The sequence below is a fragment of the Bombus terrestris genome, chromosome 17, assembly GCF_910591885.1.
Source record: "Bombus terrestris chromosome 17, iyBomTerr1.2, whole genome shotgun sequence".
Taxonomy (NCBI): Eukaryota; Metazoa; Arthropoda; class Insecta; order Hymenoptera; family Apidae; genus Bombus; species Bombus terrestris.
In genome coordinates, this window is record NC_063285.1 from 1,671,345 (window position 1) to 1,690,248 (window position 18,904).

At 44.7% G+C, this 18,904-nt stretch overlaps 1 protein-coding gene across 1 annotated transcript in view; it reads right to left on the reverse strand.

Moving 5' to 3' along the window:
* The window catches only part of LOC125386732, a 55,499-nt gene that overhangs the window by 6,508 nt on the left and 30,087 nt on the right, over nt 1-18,904 (reverse strand). Inside the window, exon 3 of the mRNA XM_048413829.1 lies at nt 4,645-4,997. Coding sequence (XP_048269786.1) covers nt 4,645-4,997 — 353 coding nt within the window. The remainder of the gene's footprint in view (nt 1-4,644; nt 4,998-18,904) is intronic.

An 18,904-nucleotide genomic window follows, 5' to 3' on the forward strand; every position in this document is an offset into this window, starting at 1 on the left:
TTAGACGATAACCCTGTACAAATTTATGAGGATAACTCTGAAGTGGTAAGTATAGCAAAGCATGGAAATTTTACAAAAAATTCTAAACACATTAAAGTTCATTATCACTATGTTCACGAGTGCTTAAAGGAGAACAAGATAAACATACTTAAAGTAAGTACAGACGAAAATACTGCGGATATTTTTACGAAGGCACTGTGTAGAGAGAAATTCGAAAGGTTTAGGTCATGGATGAATGTAAACTAAGAGAAATGTAAATAGAGCAATAAGTGTTAAAGTTTCTGTTACATAATTTCTCAAAGCATGTAAATACGATTAAGTGTACAGTATAAATGTAAGGAGGCGTGTTAGGAACATGATACATTTACACTGTACATGTGAATGTGTGTGTAAGCGTCGAAGAGCGTCCAGGCCTTAGTTGGGACAAAAGACAATAGTAAGTCGTTAGAAGTATCTGGAAGAATTGGTTGACAACAAGCGTGCGTGCGAGTAGGATTTCGAGGTCTGAGATATATGTATAACTGTTGTGTGCTAAATAAAGGAAATTATTTGTATTTCCGAATCCCTTCTATATCTTTACAGTACTCAAGGAAACAACTGGTGTGAGGAAGACGAGGGCAGGGCACATCTTGATTGAAATTAATAATAAGGTACCGGCGCACGAGGTTGCAGTGAAACTGAAGACGGCCATGAAGAAGGACATGGAAATATCAAGTAGGGAGACATTGAGATAAAAAATATAGATCCCATTGCTACCAGGGAGGAGCTGACCGAGGACACCGAGCTGGACATCAAGGAGGAAATATGAATTCAGATAAAATCGCTGAGAACCCAGCAGGCGATGGTGGTAGCTCCAGTGAATAGCATTCCACGTGAGAAATCCACCATCAGGATTAGGACAGGATTGACAATAGCAACAGCCAGAGTTATCCCGAATGTCCTCAGATGCTATAGATGTCACATGCTGGGGCATAATGTGTACGGTACTGAGTACAAGGAGGGAGCTATGTCGGAGGTGTGACGATAGGGATCACGCTATAAACGGCTGCAGCAAAGAGCCAAGATGTGCGATCTGCGCGGCAGAGAGAAGAGACAACCTGAGACATATAACAGGATCACTGGCATGTCCAGCGGTGAAGGATACGATGAGAGGAGGAAATAGACTTAGAAGATAATAATCCTAATTTAAAGTTTGAATAGGTGTAGGTTGGCCCAAGAGCTAATGTATCAGTATGTCTGCAAAACTAAAGTCGACGTGGTCCTTATCACTGAGCTTTATCAACAGAAGGCTTACTGGTGTAACGATAACAAAGGTGATGCATCGTTGTGGGTGATCCTGTTCAGAGGAAAACATCCAGATGAAAGTACTGTGACAACCAGCAACGGACTAGTGAGCATTACTGTTAACGACGTGCATTGCTTTCGGGGTATTATTCCCCCAATGTCAAACCAGAAGAATTTTACGAATACTTAAGGGAAATGGAGATCATCATCCAGACAAACAGGAAGAGTTATCCCTCAGTGATGATCGCCGGCGATTTTAACACGAAGACTACTGCGTGGGGCGGCTAGAGAACTGATCGCTGGGAGACGAATCCAATGAATATGTTGGTAAAGAATGGTATCGTACCCATCAATATGAGGGAAAGCTATGCGTTCCGTAGGAACGGGAGAACGAGTTTCATCGATGTGATCAGTACGGATTGAAGACTGGCCAAGAAATACGTGAGAGAGAAAATAGCAAATGTGTGGATAGCGTCAGACCATACGTATGTCCTGCATGATTTTAAAACGAGAAAGACGAGGCGTAACCGAAAAAATTTTAGGTATACTTCGAAGGATGCCGATTTAAATAAAGTTATTTTAAAATTTTACGAAATCTAGTAAACCTCAGTGAAAGGATACCTGCGATATGGAAGGTGACGAAGGAGGTACCTATCCGGAAACCGGGTAGGGACCCCATAATACTATCGTTGTACCGGTCGATCAGTATGTTGCCAACACTTAGTAAAGTCTAGGAACATGCCTTCAAGAATTTGACCAAGGAAAAGCTGGGGCTCGACCCCTTCCATATAAACCAGTTTGGATTTTGCAAGAGGAAGAACACGGTGGACGCGCTGCGCCGGGTAGTTGAATTGGCGGACAGCTTCAGAAGAAAAAAACGGATATGTGTGCTTGCAGCGGTGGATATTAAGAATGTGTTCAATGCTCTTACTGGAATAAGATTCTGCTGGAGGCTGAAGCGAGAGGGATGCCCCGGAAGCTTTTATGTCTTCTAGGCAGCTACCTGAAAGACAAGAAGATTGTAATCCGTAACAGCGGAGGGACGGTGAAGAGGAAAGTTTACCCGGGTGTCCTACAGGGTTCTATATTAGGTTCCCTGTTATGGAATCTTTTATACGAAGGCCTCCTGAAGGAGCTTCAGGATATCCCTCGTTTGAATGCGGTCGCCTTTGCCGACGAACTGGCACTGATACTTGACATAACTAGCCAAGAGGAGATCGGAGTAAGCTTGGGCAATGAATGTAGTGACACTGTGATGTGCTGACAATAGATTAGTGATAGCACACGAAAAGACGGAGGTAATCCTGCCCACCGGGAAACATAATCCCAATGTCATGGACATTTAGATTGAGAGTCATCCAGTGAGAACCAAGAAAGGGATCAGATACCTTGGGGTGCAGTTGCATAATTGCAGGAGGTTCGGAGCTCACTTTGACAAAGTCCGTGGCAAGGCGGATTTATTCATGGAGGCGCTGAGGATGTTGCTAGCTAACGTTAACGGGTCCACTGTCTCAGTCAGGAAACTTTACTATGGAATATGGGAGACAGTGGTGCTTTATGCTGTTGATCAGGAAAAACAGAAACATCTTCCAGGAGGCAGCATTCGTAAAATCGTCTACGGCCTACAGCACTGCATCGCATGCAGTGCCGTGCGTATTGACGGGCACAATGCCGATTTACTACAAAGCGGAACTCCGGGCCGAGATGTATGAAGTAAAGAAGAATTACCAACAAGAACATTATGAGAGTCGGTCTAGCGTAGGAATTGCTTCAAATTTCGTGGAAAGGATGAAGGCAGTGAAAGAACGTATAGACGACAAGTGGAGGAAGAATGGAGCACTTATAGAAATGACAATTGGACGAAGAAATTAATAGGGGACGCTTGTACTTTCAAGAAGTGCAAAAGAAATATTGATCATTGGACGATGCAACTATTGGCCGGATACGAGATATTGAACGTGTATCATAGGGCTATCAGCAAAGAGGTTCATTCTAGATGCTGGGATGCGACACAGAAGGAGACGACACGGAGCATGCGTTGTGACACTGTCCTAGGTGGATCCTCGGCAGAACCAAATTGGGGAGCTATGTCGGCACGCTATTGACGACGGAAAATATTATTGAAGAGGTAATCATGATGACAACTGGAGTTACTTATTATTATACATTACTTATTATTATTATATATTATTATATTATTATTATTATTATTATATTATATTATATATTATACATACTTATTATTACTAAAATGAAGTCACTTGCGGTCGACCCTGACGTGAAGGGGTGGGACACTTCCCCTGACGGGAAGTTCGAACTAAAAGAACCTAATGTGAAATCCGAGTGCCACTGAGAAGAACGGCGTAGATAAACTCCATGACGTGTCATTATTTATTGATTATTTATGGAGGAAAGGACTAAAGGAAACATTAATACTTTGTACTCGAAAATTCCATGAGGTGATTAAAAAAAGAAGCTATGGTCAAGACATGTAGCTAAACTATGGAAAGAAAGAGAACAAAGCTAAAGGCTAAAAACATTATATACTGGTGGACACGGGAGATTGAGATGGGTGGGAAAGAACTGATCAAGAAAAGGTATATTTTAAAAACTTTGAAATAGAGAAGTAGACTACACCTAGAAGAGATTCGTAGTGCTGGGAGAAGGAATGGCTAAAAATGAGCGGAAATGACATGATGTACTCGGTTAAACTCCGACCTAGCCAGGAAGTTAAAAAGCTCGAAAGTAACCTTAGGTTAAGCGCGCGCTCATCATCACGATACCCGAGGAGGAGAGAGTGGAGAACGGCGAATTGGAAATTGTACAATTACCCTCATCTCCCGGGGATCCCTGACGCCTAACCAACAAGAATTTGGTACTATTTCGCATTCTTTCTAGGGTGTGCAATTTCTATATATATTTGCAAATATTTGCATATTTTCAAAAAGAGGGAAATTCTCAACTGCCCTAAGCAATGTGCAATACACACTCAGAAGGAAAGGTAAAGAAGTACGGGGGTTTCTGTGAAAGTATTGGACGGGCAGGTATACGGTTGTATTAAATACATTATAATTTGTTAAAAATCACCCTGATCCCTCCGTCAAATTCCTATAACAATAACAACGGTGGCATCAGAAAATATTAATCGAGTAAACAAATTAAATAACAAAATGTTTCCAGGAATTCCTTGAAATCCTACCATCATGTATTTGTATTTGAGTATTTTGCGTATCTATGGTGAAGTGAATCAGCTAATTTTAACACATAAGACTCGTTGAATTTGTCAGAAATGAGTAAGGTAAATGAAGGTAACATGGAATAATTGTCGTTAGTTATCATTTCTTAAATAAAATACATTACCAGGAACGAGTGTCTTGAGCAATTTATCCAGTTTTTTGCATAATTCTATTTTCTCGATGAGAAGATCTTTTTCTACTGCTGCTAATCCTCCAGTTTGTTGTCCAATCAATTGAGCCAGAGCAATCGTTACATCAATGTTGTAAAAATGATTTGGGTGGAGAGTACTTTCGTAACGACTTATAAATTCGTTACATGCAATAATGTCATTTTTCTTCATGGTTGAAAGGTATATACCAATATTTTCTAATATTTTTTCAATTTCCGCATAAGGAACAATTGATTCACAAATTTTGCATATATAATCCTGTTCCTGTTCAAAAAAAGTTTTTGGTAACATGTATCCTGGACAATTCCTGGAAAGAAGCAAACAGATAAAATCATTCTTGTATACAAATAATTTGAAAAATAATGTTCCCCAACTTTTCGTAGTATTTTTGTGTTAAAGAGAAAGTGTTTAAGACTTTAAGAGCTCATAGTACTTTTCAAGAGAGCGTGTAATTATCATAGATTCTGAAAGCAACTCTTTTGCTGTAAAATTAATTTTTTTTATTTACAAGTGTCTGACATTGTACGTCAGCCACTTCGCAACATATTCCAAATAAGCCACAGCATAGATTTAGTTTAAAAGTACTATAACGTTGCCACTCTCATTCCTGGACCATCAATATAAAAATGACTACTTTATGTTATTTTTATTTAGAAAAAATTGTATTTTAGTTTAAATTATGTATTTTTCTTTAAGATTAAATCAGGATTATTATTAATATAAGCTCGCGTTTATTTTTTATATTTTTTTATAAAAAATTAGCAACAAAATATATTCGAGGCCAGACACTGCGCATCCACGTGAGTGCACCACATAATCACGACTATCAAGCATAAATAGGGGGCTGGTAGTTCGATTCAGTTCCTGGATTAGTGGCTTCAAGAACCGACTTAGAGACTAGATCTTTGAGAAACCAAGAGACTCATAATCGGTTGATTCGCTTCAAGTTTAATGAGCTCGCGAAGAGCTTAATCACCTAGAATTTGCCTGATCCGGTTTTATCTGTCTGTGTAGAGCTCTCAAGATCAACTTGATTAAATTAGCTAACGAAGGAACACTTTTGGTTTAAGGACACACTCTGGGATAAATCTAATGTTGATTTAAGGTTGAGTTAAGATTCGTTCCACGTCTAATGATCTAGCGAGGAGCGGAGCTTCTTAGTAGCGATGTTGTTCAATAAAACTTACTGGATTTACTGAGTTTGAGCTTTATTTACAAAGCCTGTCGCACATGCGCAGTCAGTTTAATTAATAAGATAGATTTTAGGCATCTCAATTATCGTACATATTGAAAACGTTTCAGAATATTATAAACTTCCGTATTCAAACTTTCAATATTATATCATTATCATTCAAATACTTGTCATTTCAGTTTATTATATTAGTATTGTTGTATTTATTGTATCACTATTATTATTCATATTATTTTCATTGAATAAATCTCTGTTTAAAGATCTTAACTTGTGAATTTCTACTCTAAACGCGCCACACGAACATTATTTCCACTCTTACTCCACTCTTACGCCACTGATGCTAACCGTTCTTTTATCAATAACAGGTGCCATAACCTCTGAGAGCGCTTCTTCAAGATTGTCGTTATAATATTTATTAATGCCAACAAAAATTATTTCACAGCAATCTAGACGAAGAAGCTTCGAAGTATGATTGAAGCGCGAATTACAAGCTCTTTTGGATAGTAGAATTTCCATTATTCGAATTTATGGAGGAAATTAATGGAGTGACGACTGCTTGAATGAGGGAATTTGTGGATGGTAGAACACGCGTGTTTTATTATCATTATCGTTCCACTTTTCAAAAAAAATAATTCAAGAACAATTACAAAAAGTACAATATAATATAAATTTTTAAAATCATTTATGGATTTCATATTTTTTTTTGACTGCTATGTCAAATAAATTTGTTAATAGCTTGAGCTGCGTTGAATCATCCTATTTATACCTGAAGACAGTGGTTTCCAACGTGGAAGGCGCGGAGTATTGCCAGGGGAGGCGGCAACATTTTTTAATAAAACATTAATTTTCATACCATAATATCTACAAATAAATAAAACTTCATATTGTAAAGCACGTATATGTTATAACAAAATTTTATTATTATTCTGTTAATTGTAGTTTTCAACTTTTTTTTATTATTTAAAACGTGTTTATATTATTATATCTGTTAAAAAAGTAAAAGGTAGGGAGGCGCGGAAAGAAATTTTTTTTTAGGAGAAGCATAGTAGCATAAAGGTTGGAAACCGCTGTCTCAAGACACTTAAGTCCATTAATGTCATGCTGGCCCCAAACGTCTTAGGAATCGTCGAGGAGGACGCGTGGGATCAGTGGCGATCCCAGCTGTACAACGAGAGAGGCGAACATCGAGGCGCGGAGGCGGTCCTTCCAAACTGGGAAACATGGAGAAGCTGCCGCGACCTCCCGCTCACCTATAGGATGATCCAGGTGCTCACGGGACACGACGTATTCGGCGAGTAACTGAGGAAAATCAGACAGGAGAGACGGACACCTATCACCACTGCGGGGAGGGCAGGGACACGGCGCAGCACACGCTGAAGCTTTGTCCGGCATGGAAGCTGTCCCGCTACACCCTGTGACACGTCATAGGTAAAAGATTGATCCCCCTCGGCGATTGTACAAGCGATGCTGAGCGGGCCACAGGAATACGAGGCTGCCCGCCCCTTTTGCGAGCGAGTTATGCTCGCAAAGGAACGAGCAGAAAGGGAGTGAAAGAAAAACTCACACCCTTGTAGGATAACGCGATAGAGGGGGATGGCGGTCAGGCGGTCTGGAGCCGCTCCATCGTCGTCTCAACGGACCACGACTAAAAGGGGGGATAGCGCTAGGGACAACGCCCCCCCCTCTAACACCAAATTCAACAGTCGGAGAATCATTAAAACTGGCTCGAACAAGAGGACGGGGGAAAGGGGTACAACTGAAGACAATTCATAAGAGGTTCCTGGAGCACTCCTATCATACGCGTAGGATGGGCATCGTGGAGTTTTAGTCGGTAAGAGTTAGACATTACTCTGCTGTTATCGATTATTAGCAACAGCGGAGTGTCCATGAGGATTTCTCCACGTACAAGAAAAGAAGGTCCATTAACGGTTCATAAACGTTTCGAAATAAGAAGACTTTATTATGTCTGAAGATCACTTTCTTGTGGACTTCTGAACGCGTTCTACCTCAACACTAAAGTAATAGAAATATATGAAATTATAGAAGGACATACTTAGAAATATTGTGTAATTAATGATACGTTTGGGTGGTGGAACGTCTCAATAATAAATTATTCTGATAATAGGTCTTCAGATACTGGAAGTCTCACTATATTGACTTTTACCGAGAAAAGATACAAAAGTCACGCGCAGCTCGAACACATAGCTTACTATTTGGCTTTTTACGTTTTATATTTAAATCAAAATTCGTCTGTGACTCCTGCATTAGATAGAATGGAGGTTATCAATCCGTTAGGAAGATACTTTCGTTTAGGTAAGAATCTGATGGAGGAATAAAAGATTTGTTGGATCCTCATGTCGGAAGTTGGTGAAAATACGGAAAAATTCAATAAAACAGTCGTCGCAGAACCGGAAAAAATATTAATTCATCTAGTACATCGATGGAAGACGTTTACAGGTAGATGGGAATAACCGATTTTTCTACTAGATACCATTCCGAAAATTCCTAATTTATAAATTTATTGGAAAAGTACAGGGAAAACTTAAATTACGGTATATGTATGTTGTACATACTATCTTCTGTTGGTAACTTTAAGTTAATGTACAGATATACATTGAATGAAACTCAAAATGATGGCGGCAAGCAGAACGGACACGTGCACGTCGCTCCGTAGGCATAACCGTAATATCTGGGTATATTAAAGAATTCGGGCGGAAAGTGCACGAAAGTGAAGTTTCTAGTGCTCCGGAATGAGTGGGAACACAAGAGATAGGTGAGCTCGCTGGTATAAAAGCGAGAGAAACGATTGAAAGTGCTGTGTGTGAAAAGTGAGGTTAGGGGCAGAGCGGGGGCCATCTTGGGTCGCGCGACCGAAGCGCCACCGTGCGGGCTACCTGGGTAACCAAGGAGTGGTGGAGAGCACCCCCGTGGAGGGCCAGTCAGAACTCCCCGCGTCGAACAGACACGAATCGCATACACGCGGAAGGATACAGTGGGATTATACGACGACCGGCTACGTTGAAGGACATCCATCTCAAACATACATATATATATATATATGTATATTAAGACAAACACAATATGGACAAGTACTGTAAGTCAAGTAAACTTACGGCTCAGGGGGTTTCGGAGCTTCCAGGCCCCGTCGGGGATTCGAGTAGCGTCCCAGGATCGACCCGACGGTCACCCAACGACTGGACGAACGGCGAGGGGAAGGTCGATCCCAGGGCCTCCCCTCGTTCGGCAAACACGACCGGGGACCAAGAAACATCCGCAGTTGTCACAGAGGAAAAGACGTGCACGAAAAGCACTAGAAGATACCTCGAATTTGATGAAGACATCGCGGGAATCATCGAGGATGTCGAGATGCCAATGCAGGCACTCAAGGATAAGACACCACCCACCGACAAGGCGACCCGAATCGCCAAGGAAAAAATCTTCAACGGTGACAAGATCACCAGATATATGAGAAAGTCCCCAGTGGAGGGGAGCGAGTGCAAGCAAACGAGAAGCCTGGCCAGGAGCCAGCCGAGGGCAACGAGGGACGAAGCGGCCAGCACCTCGGAGCTAGACACACCGGCGGAAATGTCGGACAGCGGCAGCGAAGCGGCGGCACCAAGGGAATGTCTCAGGAGGAAGGCCATGGCGAACAGAGCAACGGCCGAGACCGAAGGCAACGACGAGGACAGTATCGTCATTAAGATGAGCGAATGGAAGGCGATGACGGAAATCATCACAGAAGTCTTCCGCGAAATCCAATACATAGGTAGCAGACTCTACCTCATGAGCAAAAAGGATACCGACATCAAGAAAAGGAGGGACGCCATCAGTAAAAAAGCGATCAAGCTCCACTCGATGTTGGACGAGATGAGGCTCAAGAGGAACGCGAGGACAGTCACGGCCACCAGGATGACCACCCCTCCGGGGAGGAGTGAGGAGAAGGAAGGAAAAAGGAAGGAGATATCGCCCGTCGAGGGGAAGGGCGACACCAAGAGGAAGAGACCAACGACAGTGGAGGCCTCCTACGCAGGAGCCTGTGCCGGCAACAGCTCGGCAAAAGCGACTACGGAATGCACGGACAGCGATGTAAAGGAAAACTGGATCCCTATCCGCGGAAGGAGAGGAAAAGGAACGGACACCCCGACGGTGGTCAGGAAGGCGAACGCAGGAAGGGCGGCATTGGACAAGCCAAAGAGGCCGGAGGGACCGAAGAGGATACGTAACAGACCCGAAGCCATCCTCGTCAAAGTAGGGCAGGACAAGGAGTGGATCCAGGTCTACAAAGATCTGATGGGGGCAAGGGGGACCCTAACAGAGAGCTGTGGGATTAGGAGGACCAGAACAGGTGACATCCTGATCGAGCTGAAAGCAGGTAGCAACGCCAAAAAGACCGCGGCGGATATGAACACGGCGCTAAGAGGCAAGGTGAGAGCGCTACCAATGCGCGACAAGACCTCCGTAGAGATCAGGGATATAGACTCGCTCGTAGGCAAGGAAGAACTAGCCAGGGAGATAGTAGAACAACTGGGCATAAGCGACATTACTGAGGTCGAAGTAAAGACCCTAAAAATGGCGCCGTGGGGCACCCAATCGGCAATAGTGACGATGCCGAAAGCCTATCTGGCCAAAGAGGGGGCGAGCCGGAATATCAGAACCGGCTTGACGATAGCCTCGATAAAGGCACTACCCAATGTGGTAAAGTGCTTCAGATGTCACATGTTTGGGAATATCGCGAACAAGTGCACGGCGATAAGCCCTGGAAAGGAGATTTGCAGGAAGTGCGGAGCCAAAGACCACACGATAGCTGCCTGCGTCAACGCACCCTGCTGCTCCATCTGCAGCAAGGAGAAAGGAGTGAAATTTGACCACGTAACCGGATCCCTGGCTTGTCCAGAATATAGAAGGCGGTTGAAAGCGAGTAAATGAGGATACTGCAGATAAACCTCAACAGATGCAAGCTGGCGCAGGACATGATGCACCAATGCGCGATCGAACTTAGGCCGGATATAATAATAATTTCCGAGCCGAACAGGCAGCTACCGCACTGGTTTAATGACACCAAAGGAGACGCCTCGATATGGGTCACACTCCTCAATGGCAAGCTGCCTGATGAAACAACGGAGGTCAAGAGCGACGGGATAGTGGGCGTCCGCGTTGGCGACGTCTTCTGCTTCAGCTGATACCGTTCGCCCAGCATAAATAAGCCAGCATACTGCAAATACATAGACACGCTGTCTGCTATGACGAAGAGCGTTGCAAGAAGACACGACAAGGTCGTCGTGGCCAGAGTCTTCAACGCAAAGTCAACCTGTTGGGGAGGATCGACCACAGACAAGAGAGGGAGAGTCTTAAGGGAGGCACTAAGCGGCCACCGGGTGTTTCCATTGAGGCTCAAGGAAAAGTACACCTTCTTCATGAACGGGAAGACGAGCTTCCCCGACATAATAAGCGTATCCAACAAGGTCAGCGAGATACACGCCGGAAGCGCGGTCTTGGACAAATACTCGGCCTCGGACCATCTAGACGTGCTCCACAGGTTTAAGACGAGGAGGACCCGAACCGTATTGAAGTTCTACAGGTACGTGACCAAGGACATGTCGCCGGAGGAGTTCCTGAGCAGATTCGACGACACACTGAAGAAGGAGGACCTCAACGCCGCTATCGGTGAGGATGGGGCCGAGCCCTTGCAGAAGAGCATCGAAGGTACGAGCGAAGGGATGCTAAGGAAGTCGAACGGTGCGGCGAGCCGCAAGTACGCGAACTACTGGTGGAAACCGATGATCGCGGAACTGAGAGCGCAGGCGCACAAAGCGCTCAGGAAGGTGACGAGAGAAAGAAAGAAGAATGCCGGCAACACCGAGCCCCTCGTCAACGCCTACAAGGAGATCCGTAGGCAGTTAAAAAAGGAGATCGTCTGTAGCAAAAAAACAGCTTGGGCAGAATACTGCAAGATACTGGAGAGCGACCCTTGGGGCAAACCCTATCGCACGGTCATGAAGAAATGTAAAAGCAAGGGACCAACAAACGACATGCCGATCGACATGGTGAAGGCAGTCCTACAGAGGCTATTCACCTTGGGACACGGACCCCCCCCCCCCATTATGAGAGCCGCGAAGAGGCAGAGACCGGAGAAGAAGGAGATATTAGCCTCAGCGTCGCAATCGGCGAAGGCGATGTCGTCGATGCCGCCGGAAGAATGAACTCCGAGAAGGCTGCAGGAGTCGATGGCGTGCCGGGCGAGATCGCGAAGCTGGTAGCGAGTCGCAGGAGCGAGCTCGTGACAAGGGCGTTCAACGGCATCACCGAATCAGGAAGGATCCCAGACTGCTGGAAGACGGTCAGAGTAATACTGCTAAGGAAACCGGGAAAGGATCCCAGTCTCCCCAACGCGTACCGGCCGATAGGCATACTCCCAACCATGAGCAAGATCTGGGAAAAATGCTTTAAGAGGATCATCGAGAGATGCATCGGGACGGACCCGTTCCATCGGAAGCAATATGGCTTCAGAAAGAAGAGGAGCACGGTAGATGCCATCACGCAGGTGATGAAGGTTGCCAACATCTGCAAACAGAAGAAGGTAATATGCGTGATGATCACCCTGGATATTAGCAATGCCTTCAATTCGCTCAGCTGGAAGAGCATATACGAGGAATTTGACAAGAGGAAGCTGCCATGGAAGGTCAAAAGGCTAATCGGCAGTTACCTATCCGGAAGGAGGATCATCGTGAGCAACCAGCACGGCACGGTGGAGCACGAGGTGGCGGCGGGAGTTCCGCAGGGATGCATCCTCGGACCATTCCTGTGGAACTTGGTATACGACCGGTTGCTCGAGAGACTCGACAACATGCCAATGGTCAGAGCAACCGCCTTCGCGGATGATCTGGCCATCACATGTTCCGTCGGGAGGAACGAAGATGCCTCCGTCAAGGTCAACACGATGCTAAGGATCGCCAACGATTGGTGCACGAGTGTCGGGCTCACCCTGGCGAGGGAAAAGACGGAGGTCATGCTCATCACAAGCTTGCGAGTGCCGAGAGTGGTGAAACTCAGGTTGGGCTCCTCGGACATCGAAACAGTCGATCGCATCAGGTATCTCGGAGTCGTCATCGACTCCAGTCGGAGGTTCGGTGCGCATATCGAGATGGTGTGTAACAGAGCCGACAAGTTAATAGGAGCCCTTAGGGGAATTCTACCCAACATCAACGGGCCGCCCAGCTTGGCTCGTAGGCTCTACTACAATGTGTGGGAGTCCATCGTAACTTACGGAGCACCGGTGTGGGCTAGAGCAGCAAATACCGATAAGAACAGGAGAAAGCTGAAACGAGCACAACGAACGGCCCTGAGCATAACAACGACGGCATACCGTACCGTCTCCCACGCGGCACTTTGCGTGTTGACCGGGAATCTCCCGATTTACATAAAGATAAAGATGCTCGGAGAGACCTACGAGAGGAACAAGATCTATGGGTCCAGGATTGGCACGGGTGACGGCTCCAAGCTGAAGGAGGAACTGGAGGCGATTCGCAAGAAGGCCCAAGAGGACTGGCAGAAGGAGTGGGACAACTACAAAAAGGAAAATATCACAAAGAAGCTAATACCGAGTGCGCTGCTATTTACCAAAAAGAAGATGGACATCGATCACCACACCATGCAGCTGCTAACCGGGCATGGGAGCTTCGGTGTCTATAGGAAAAGGATTGGCAGGGACAGCGACAGCAACTGTCTCGACTGTGGAGACCCGAACGACGATGCAGAGCACGCCCTCTTCGCGTGCCCGAAGTGGACGCACAGAAGGATCGAGCTGGAGAACGCTCTGGGAGGGAAGATAGACGTGGGCAATCTGATCGCCACGGTGACCGCCAAGGACGAGAGCTGGAATAAATTCAGGCAATTCTGCAAGACCGTCATGTGTCACAGGAGGGTGACAGCGAGGGCCTGGGAAGAGGCAAGGAGGAGAACGAGCGTAACAACAACTACGCGGAGCAATGAGGGCAAGAACATGGAACAACGAAAAACCGCAGAAGGAGACCAGCCCAGTATTCTGAACTGGCTGAGAGGACGATATGAGCAGTAACTGCCCGAAGAAGTAGATACAACGGGGCACGAAAGGACAACCCTGATGACTGCCGACAGGTTTTACCGGGGTTGTCTGCCCTCTAAGCGGAGGAAGAAGGAGGAGGGGTTTTTAATGGGTATGGCAACGACATCCGACCGACTCCCACATAACCCAGTGATGCGGGTCACTGGGCATGCGTAATAGCATTTTCCCCTCCCCACGCAAAAAAAAAAGATATACATTGAATGTAGTACTGTGTTATATGATGACACAATAAGGAAATTCATTTAAAATATCGTGTCCTGCCGCGCAACACATCTACACTCCATCCCTCGCGGCTTGACAGCCAACGGTCTACGTGCCGTCCTTTGAACCCTCCATAGGCCCAAGGAGACAAATTAATATTTTATTTCAACATAAAGTTGAAATCCTAACTGCATTGTTTGCACATATGGTTTAAGTCAAACTGTTTGCCTGAAAAGACTTTCTAATTCTAGAAGTGTTTTCGGCCGGTTATTAGAAAGGTCCTTGGGTTTATTACGCGCTCTTAAGAATTACGGAGAAAGCGGGTAGTGGCCTAACGAAAACAACGGAGAGTTTCCTATTGCTCCGACTAGAGAGTTTCTCTAGCTCCGACGAAGAGTTCCTACGGCTCTCACGGTGCTTAGAGTTCCCATAGCTCTCACAGTGCCTACAGTTCCAGTCAGTCAGTCAGTCAGATGGTCGAGGTCAAGCAGTCGACGTCTATTCATTCGGTCATTCGGTTGATTCTGTTGATTCGATTCAGTCAAAGTCGGATCTGATAAATCGCTGCGTCTATTACGACCCGAGAGCTTTCATCTATCAAATTGGCAGTCAGAATCTGAATAAGATCAAGGCAATCCCCATACTCAGCGACGTTACTAGTGTGTGTGATTATACGAAGTTGTTGGAAAAAATATAAGTTATAACACTGTTAATCACGGAGTTATATCATTTCAACCACCCCTATTGTCTTAACGGAAATCAAGGGATCGATCTACTCGCAGCGTCGATTATTATAATCGTAACGGGAATTTACGACTCCCGTTGACGTGTTTCCTCGCGATTGCGTCTCCCCGCGATTGGTCGAATTTACATATCGAATGAGTAAAAAAATTTGACTTTACTTCAGGATTTTGATGTAATGCATATATTATATAGGTAATACGTACAAATAAATAGGGAATTGCATATATATGTCGGAGATGAAAGGACACCGGGATCTCCAATATTTTAGTCTCTATACTTTAACTCGATTATAATTGTCCGAGATCTGCGATAATGAGTGTGGCGGCACTCGACAGCATAAATACCACCACTCAACAATAACTAGAGTCGGACGACGGCAGTGCAGTGGTTAGCGCCTTAGGTTACGAACGTTCGGGACCTGGGTTCAAATATCGGCGCTCGTAGTCCGATTTTTCTTCCACGATTCTTAAATAAGAAAAATACAGCAGTACCCCAGCAGCGACATCTACAGTCAGCTACTACAATTATCACGGACAACACAATACACCTCAGGTCAAATCGTCGGAGTAGTAAGAAATATCTGAGAACGCCATCATAGATAATGTTTCACAAAGTTGGTCCCAGTATGGAATCCTGTGGACTATCCCTCTCCTTATGAACAGAAATTTTATTCATACCTGTTTTAAAATCAGTCAAAATGTGTCTGTACTCAAATGCAGTGAAAACAATTCATCGAAACTATTTTGATTACTTGTGAGAAATTCCTATTATCAGTTTCTCGTAGGATAGGATGCGATTAAATAAATCGCAAGCTTAGCCACTTTGTGAAAATGGATCCTCTCCTTTTTCTAATACCGATTTGAAAATTTGCAAGACTATCAGGCCCCAGAGCGAGACAATTTGGGTTCAATTACACATTCCCGTATCTACATAATGCTTAAGAAGATCTCTGATGGTTGGCAATCGGATGGGGAGGAAACAACTCTCCCTCCTCGGTTTCTTAATAAGAAATAGGCAGATCTCTTTTTATTTTTAGGGAATCTTTCCATAGGTAAAAGTATTGTTATATAGAACGCAAAAGTCCTATGACCTGTTATCAATCAGAAGTTTCACAATTTTTCTGGCTTAGGATTAAATAGCTAAATAGCTGCTACCTAAGGCGACTGTTCAGTTAATGAAGAAGTTTCTTAATGGTAATTCTTGTAGCCATCGCTGCTTTTCTGTATCTAAGTTTCCTGCGGCACTTGTTCCTGGAGTTATTTTACGTTTTCCAGTTTTCGTCCTGGTAACATCTTTCGTTAACGTGACTGCACTCCTCCTGCCTCCACTGCTCTTCCATTTCTTCTATAACCATGTCGTTTTGATTATTATTACATTGCTGCTGTTGCTATAGGCCTGGTAAATCTACCGACCTTTTTATATAATACATTTCTCTTTCAGTTGCAATTTTAATTGTTGGTATCTGCTGCTGCATTGTTGGACTTCCCCTCACTATTACTAATCGTTAATTTTATTTCACTTTGAAACACTTCTCTGAATCACTTCACTGGAGCACATGATTGATTACACACGTCTGTTTACCTCGGTTGCCCGAGCAGAACTTTAGCTACCAAAGGTGTTGGTGTTACTGTGGTTAGTGTTCATTGCGTGCTGTGAATTTGGAGTTGTCTCAGTTTCTGTGCTATCCTGTTGCGCTTGTAAGTTATTGTACGCCCTGTTTCGTAGCGGCGGAAACAGTTTACGTTGCGGTTGTTTTCTGATTACACAGCCTTTGTAGCTAGCTGGGTGGTTTCGATTGCAGTTGAAGCATTTTACTTCGTTTATTTTTCCTACGTATGGACAGTTTATTGTTAGGTGCGTTTCTGCGCATTTGACACACGCCGGGTTTCTGTTGCAGTAATTTTTTGTGTGTCCATATTGTTGACACCGTATGCATTGCGGTATGTCTTTTTATGTCTTGGTGGCGCCACTGTTACTATTGTGTTTAGAACTTTTTTAATTTCAAATATTTCTTTGTTGTTGTTTTTAGGTTCAAGCTCTATTAGAAATAGCGGTAATGGCTGTTTAGTATCGTATCTGGTTATGTTGTTCATTGATCTTACCTGGTGTCCGATTTTTGCTAGTTCCTCGCATATGTTGTTTGTGTTTGTTTTTGGGTGTAATCCCCTGATTACTGCTTTGAAACTTCTGTCGGCTTTGAGCTGGTAAGTGTGATACCCCGCGTTTTTCTCATTTAGTGCTTTTGTCACTTTTCTGAATGTTTCTGGGGTGTTGGTCCGAACTTTGACTTGGACTACTTTTAGTTGTTTTATGCTATAATTTTCTTTTCCTGCCGTGTTGTTTAGTAGTTCAATGAGGGGGTCTATTATTTGAGCATCTATGTAGATTGGTGGTGGTTTAGCGATGCGGGTTATTGGTTTTTCAACTGGGTCTGTTACTTTCTCTTCTGGCAGTGTGCTGAAGGAGTTTCGAAGATTGATTTCTTGTAGCCATTGTTGCTTATTTGCTACTATAGCTTTCCTACTGCTTGTGCATGGTGTTACTTTTCTTTCTTTGTTGCAAGTTGCCACCTTCCAGCTTTCGTCCTGATGAGTTAGTTCATTGTTGGTTTTATTCTCATAATTGTTTTGTATTGATTCCATATCTATTTCATTTATAATTGAATACTCCTGTTCTTCATTTAGCGATTGTCTTGGGTTTGTTATGCTTGTAGCTCTATTCGTAGAATATGTTTCGCCTTTGCTTGTAATTTTTATTGTTGGTATTTGCATTTTCCACCATTTAGCGATGGGCGTTGACGTTACTATTTTTTTTCCCACTTTTTTTTTGCGTGGGGAGGGGAAAATGCTATTACGCATGCCCAGTGACCCGCAACACTGGGTTATGTGGGAGTCGGTCGGATGTCGTTACCATACCCATTAAAAACCCCTCCCCCTTCTTCCTCCTCTTAGAGGGCAGACAACCCCGGTAAAACCTGTCGGCAGTCATCAGGGTTGTCCTTTCGTGCCCCGTTGTATCTACTTCTTCGGGCAGTTACTGCTCATATCGTCCTCTCAGCCAGTTCAGAATACTGGGCTGGTCTCCTTCTGCGGATTTTCGTTGTTCCATGTTCTTGCCCTCATTGCTCCGCTCGTTGTTGTTACGCTCGTTCTCCTCCTTGCCTCTTCCCAGGCCCTCGCTGTCACCCTCCTGTGACACATGACGGTCTTGCAGAATTGCCTGAATTTATTCCAGCTCTCGTCCTTGGCGGTCACCGTGGCGATCAGATTGCCCACGTCTATCTTCCCTCCCAGAGCGTTCTCCAGCTCGATCCTTCTGTCCGTCCACTTCGGTCACGCGAAGAGGGCGTGCTCTGCATCGTCGTTCGGGTCTCCACAGTCGAGACAGTTGCTGTCGCTGTCCCTGCCAATCCTTTTCCTATAGACCCCGAAGCTCCCATGCCCGGTTAGCAGCTGCATGGTGTGGTGATCGATGTCCATCTTCTTTTTGGTAAATAGCAGCGCACTCGGTAATAGCTTCTTTGTGATATTTTCTTTTTTGTAGTTGTTCCACTCCTTCTGCCAGTCCTCTTGGGCCTTCTTGCGAATCGCCTCCAGTTCCTCCTTCAGCTTGGAGCCGTCATCCGTGTCAATCCTGGACCCATGGATCTTGTTCCTCTCGTAGGTCTCTCCGAGCATCTTTATCTTTATGTAAATCGGGAGATTCCCGGTCAACACGCAAAGTGCGGCGTGGGAGACGGTACGGTATGCCGTCGTTGTTATGCACAGGGTCGTTCGTTGTGCTCGTTTCAGCTTTTTCCTGTTCTTATCGGTATATGCTGCTCTAGCCCACACCGGTGCTCCGTAAGTTACGATGGACTCCCACACATTGTAGTAGAGCCTACGAGCCAAGCTGGGCGGCCCGTTGATGTTGGGTAGAATTCCCCTAAGGGCTCCTATTAACTTGTCGGCTCTGTTACACACCATCTCGATATGCG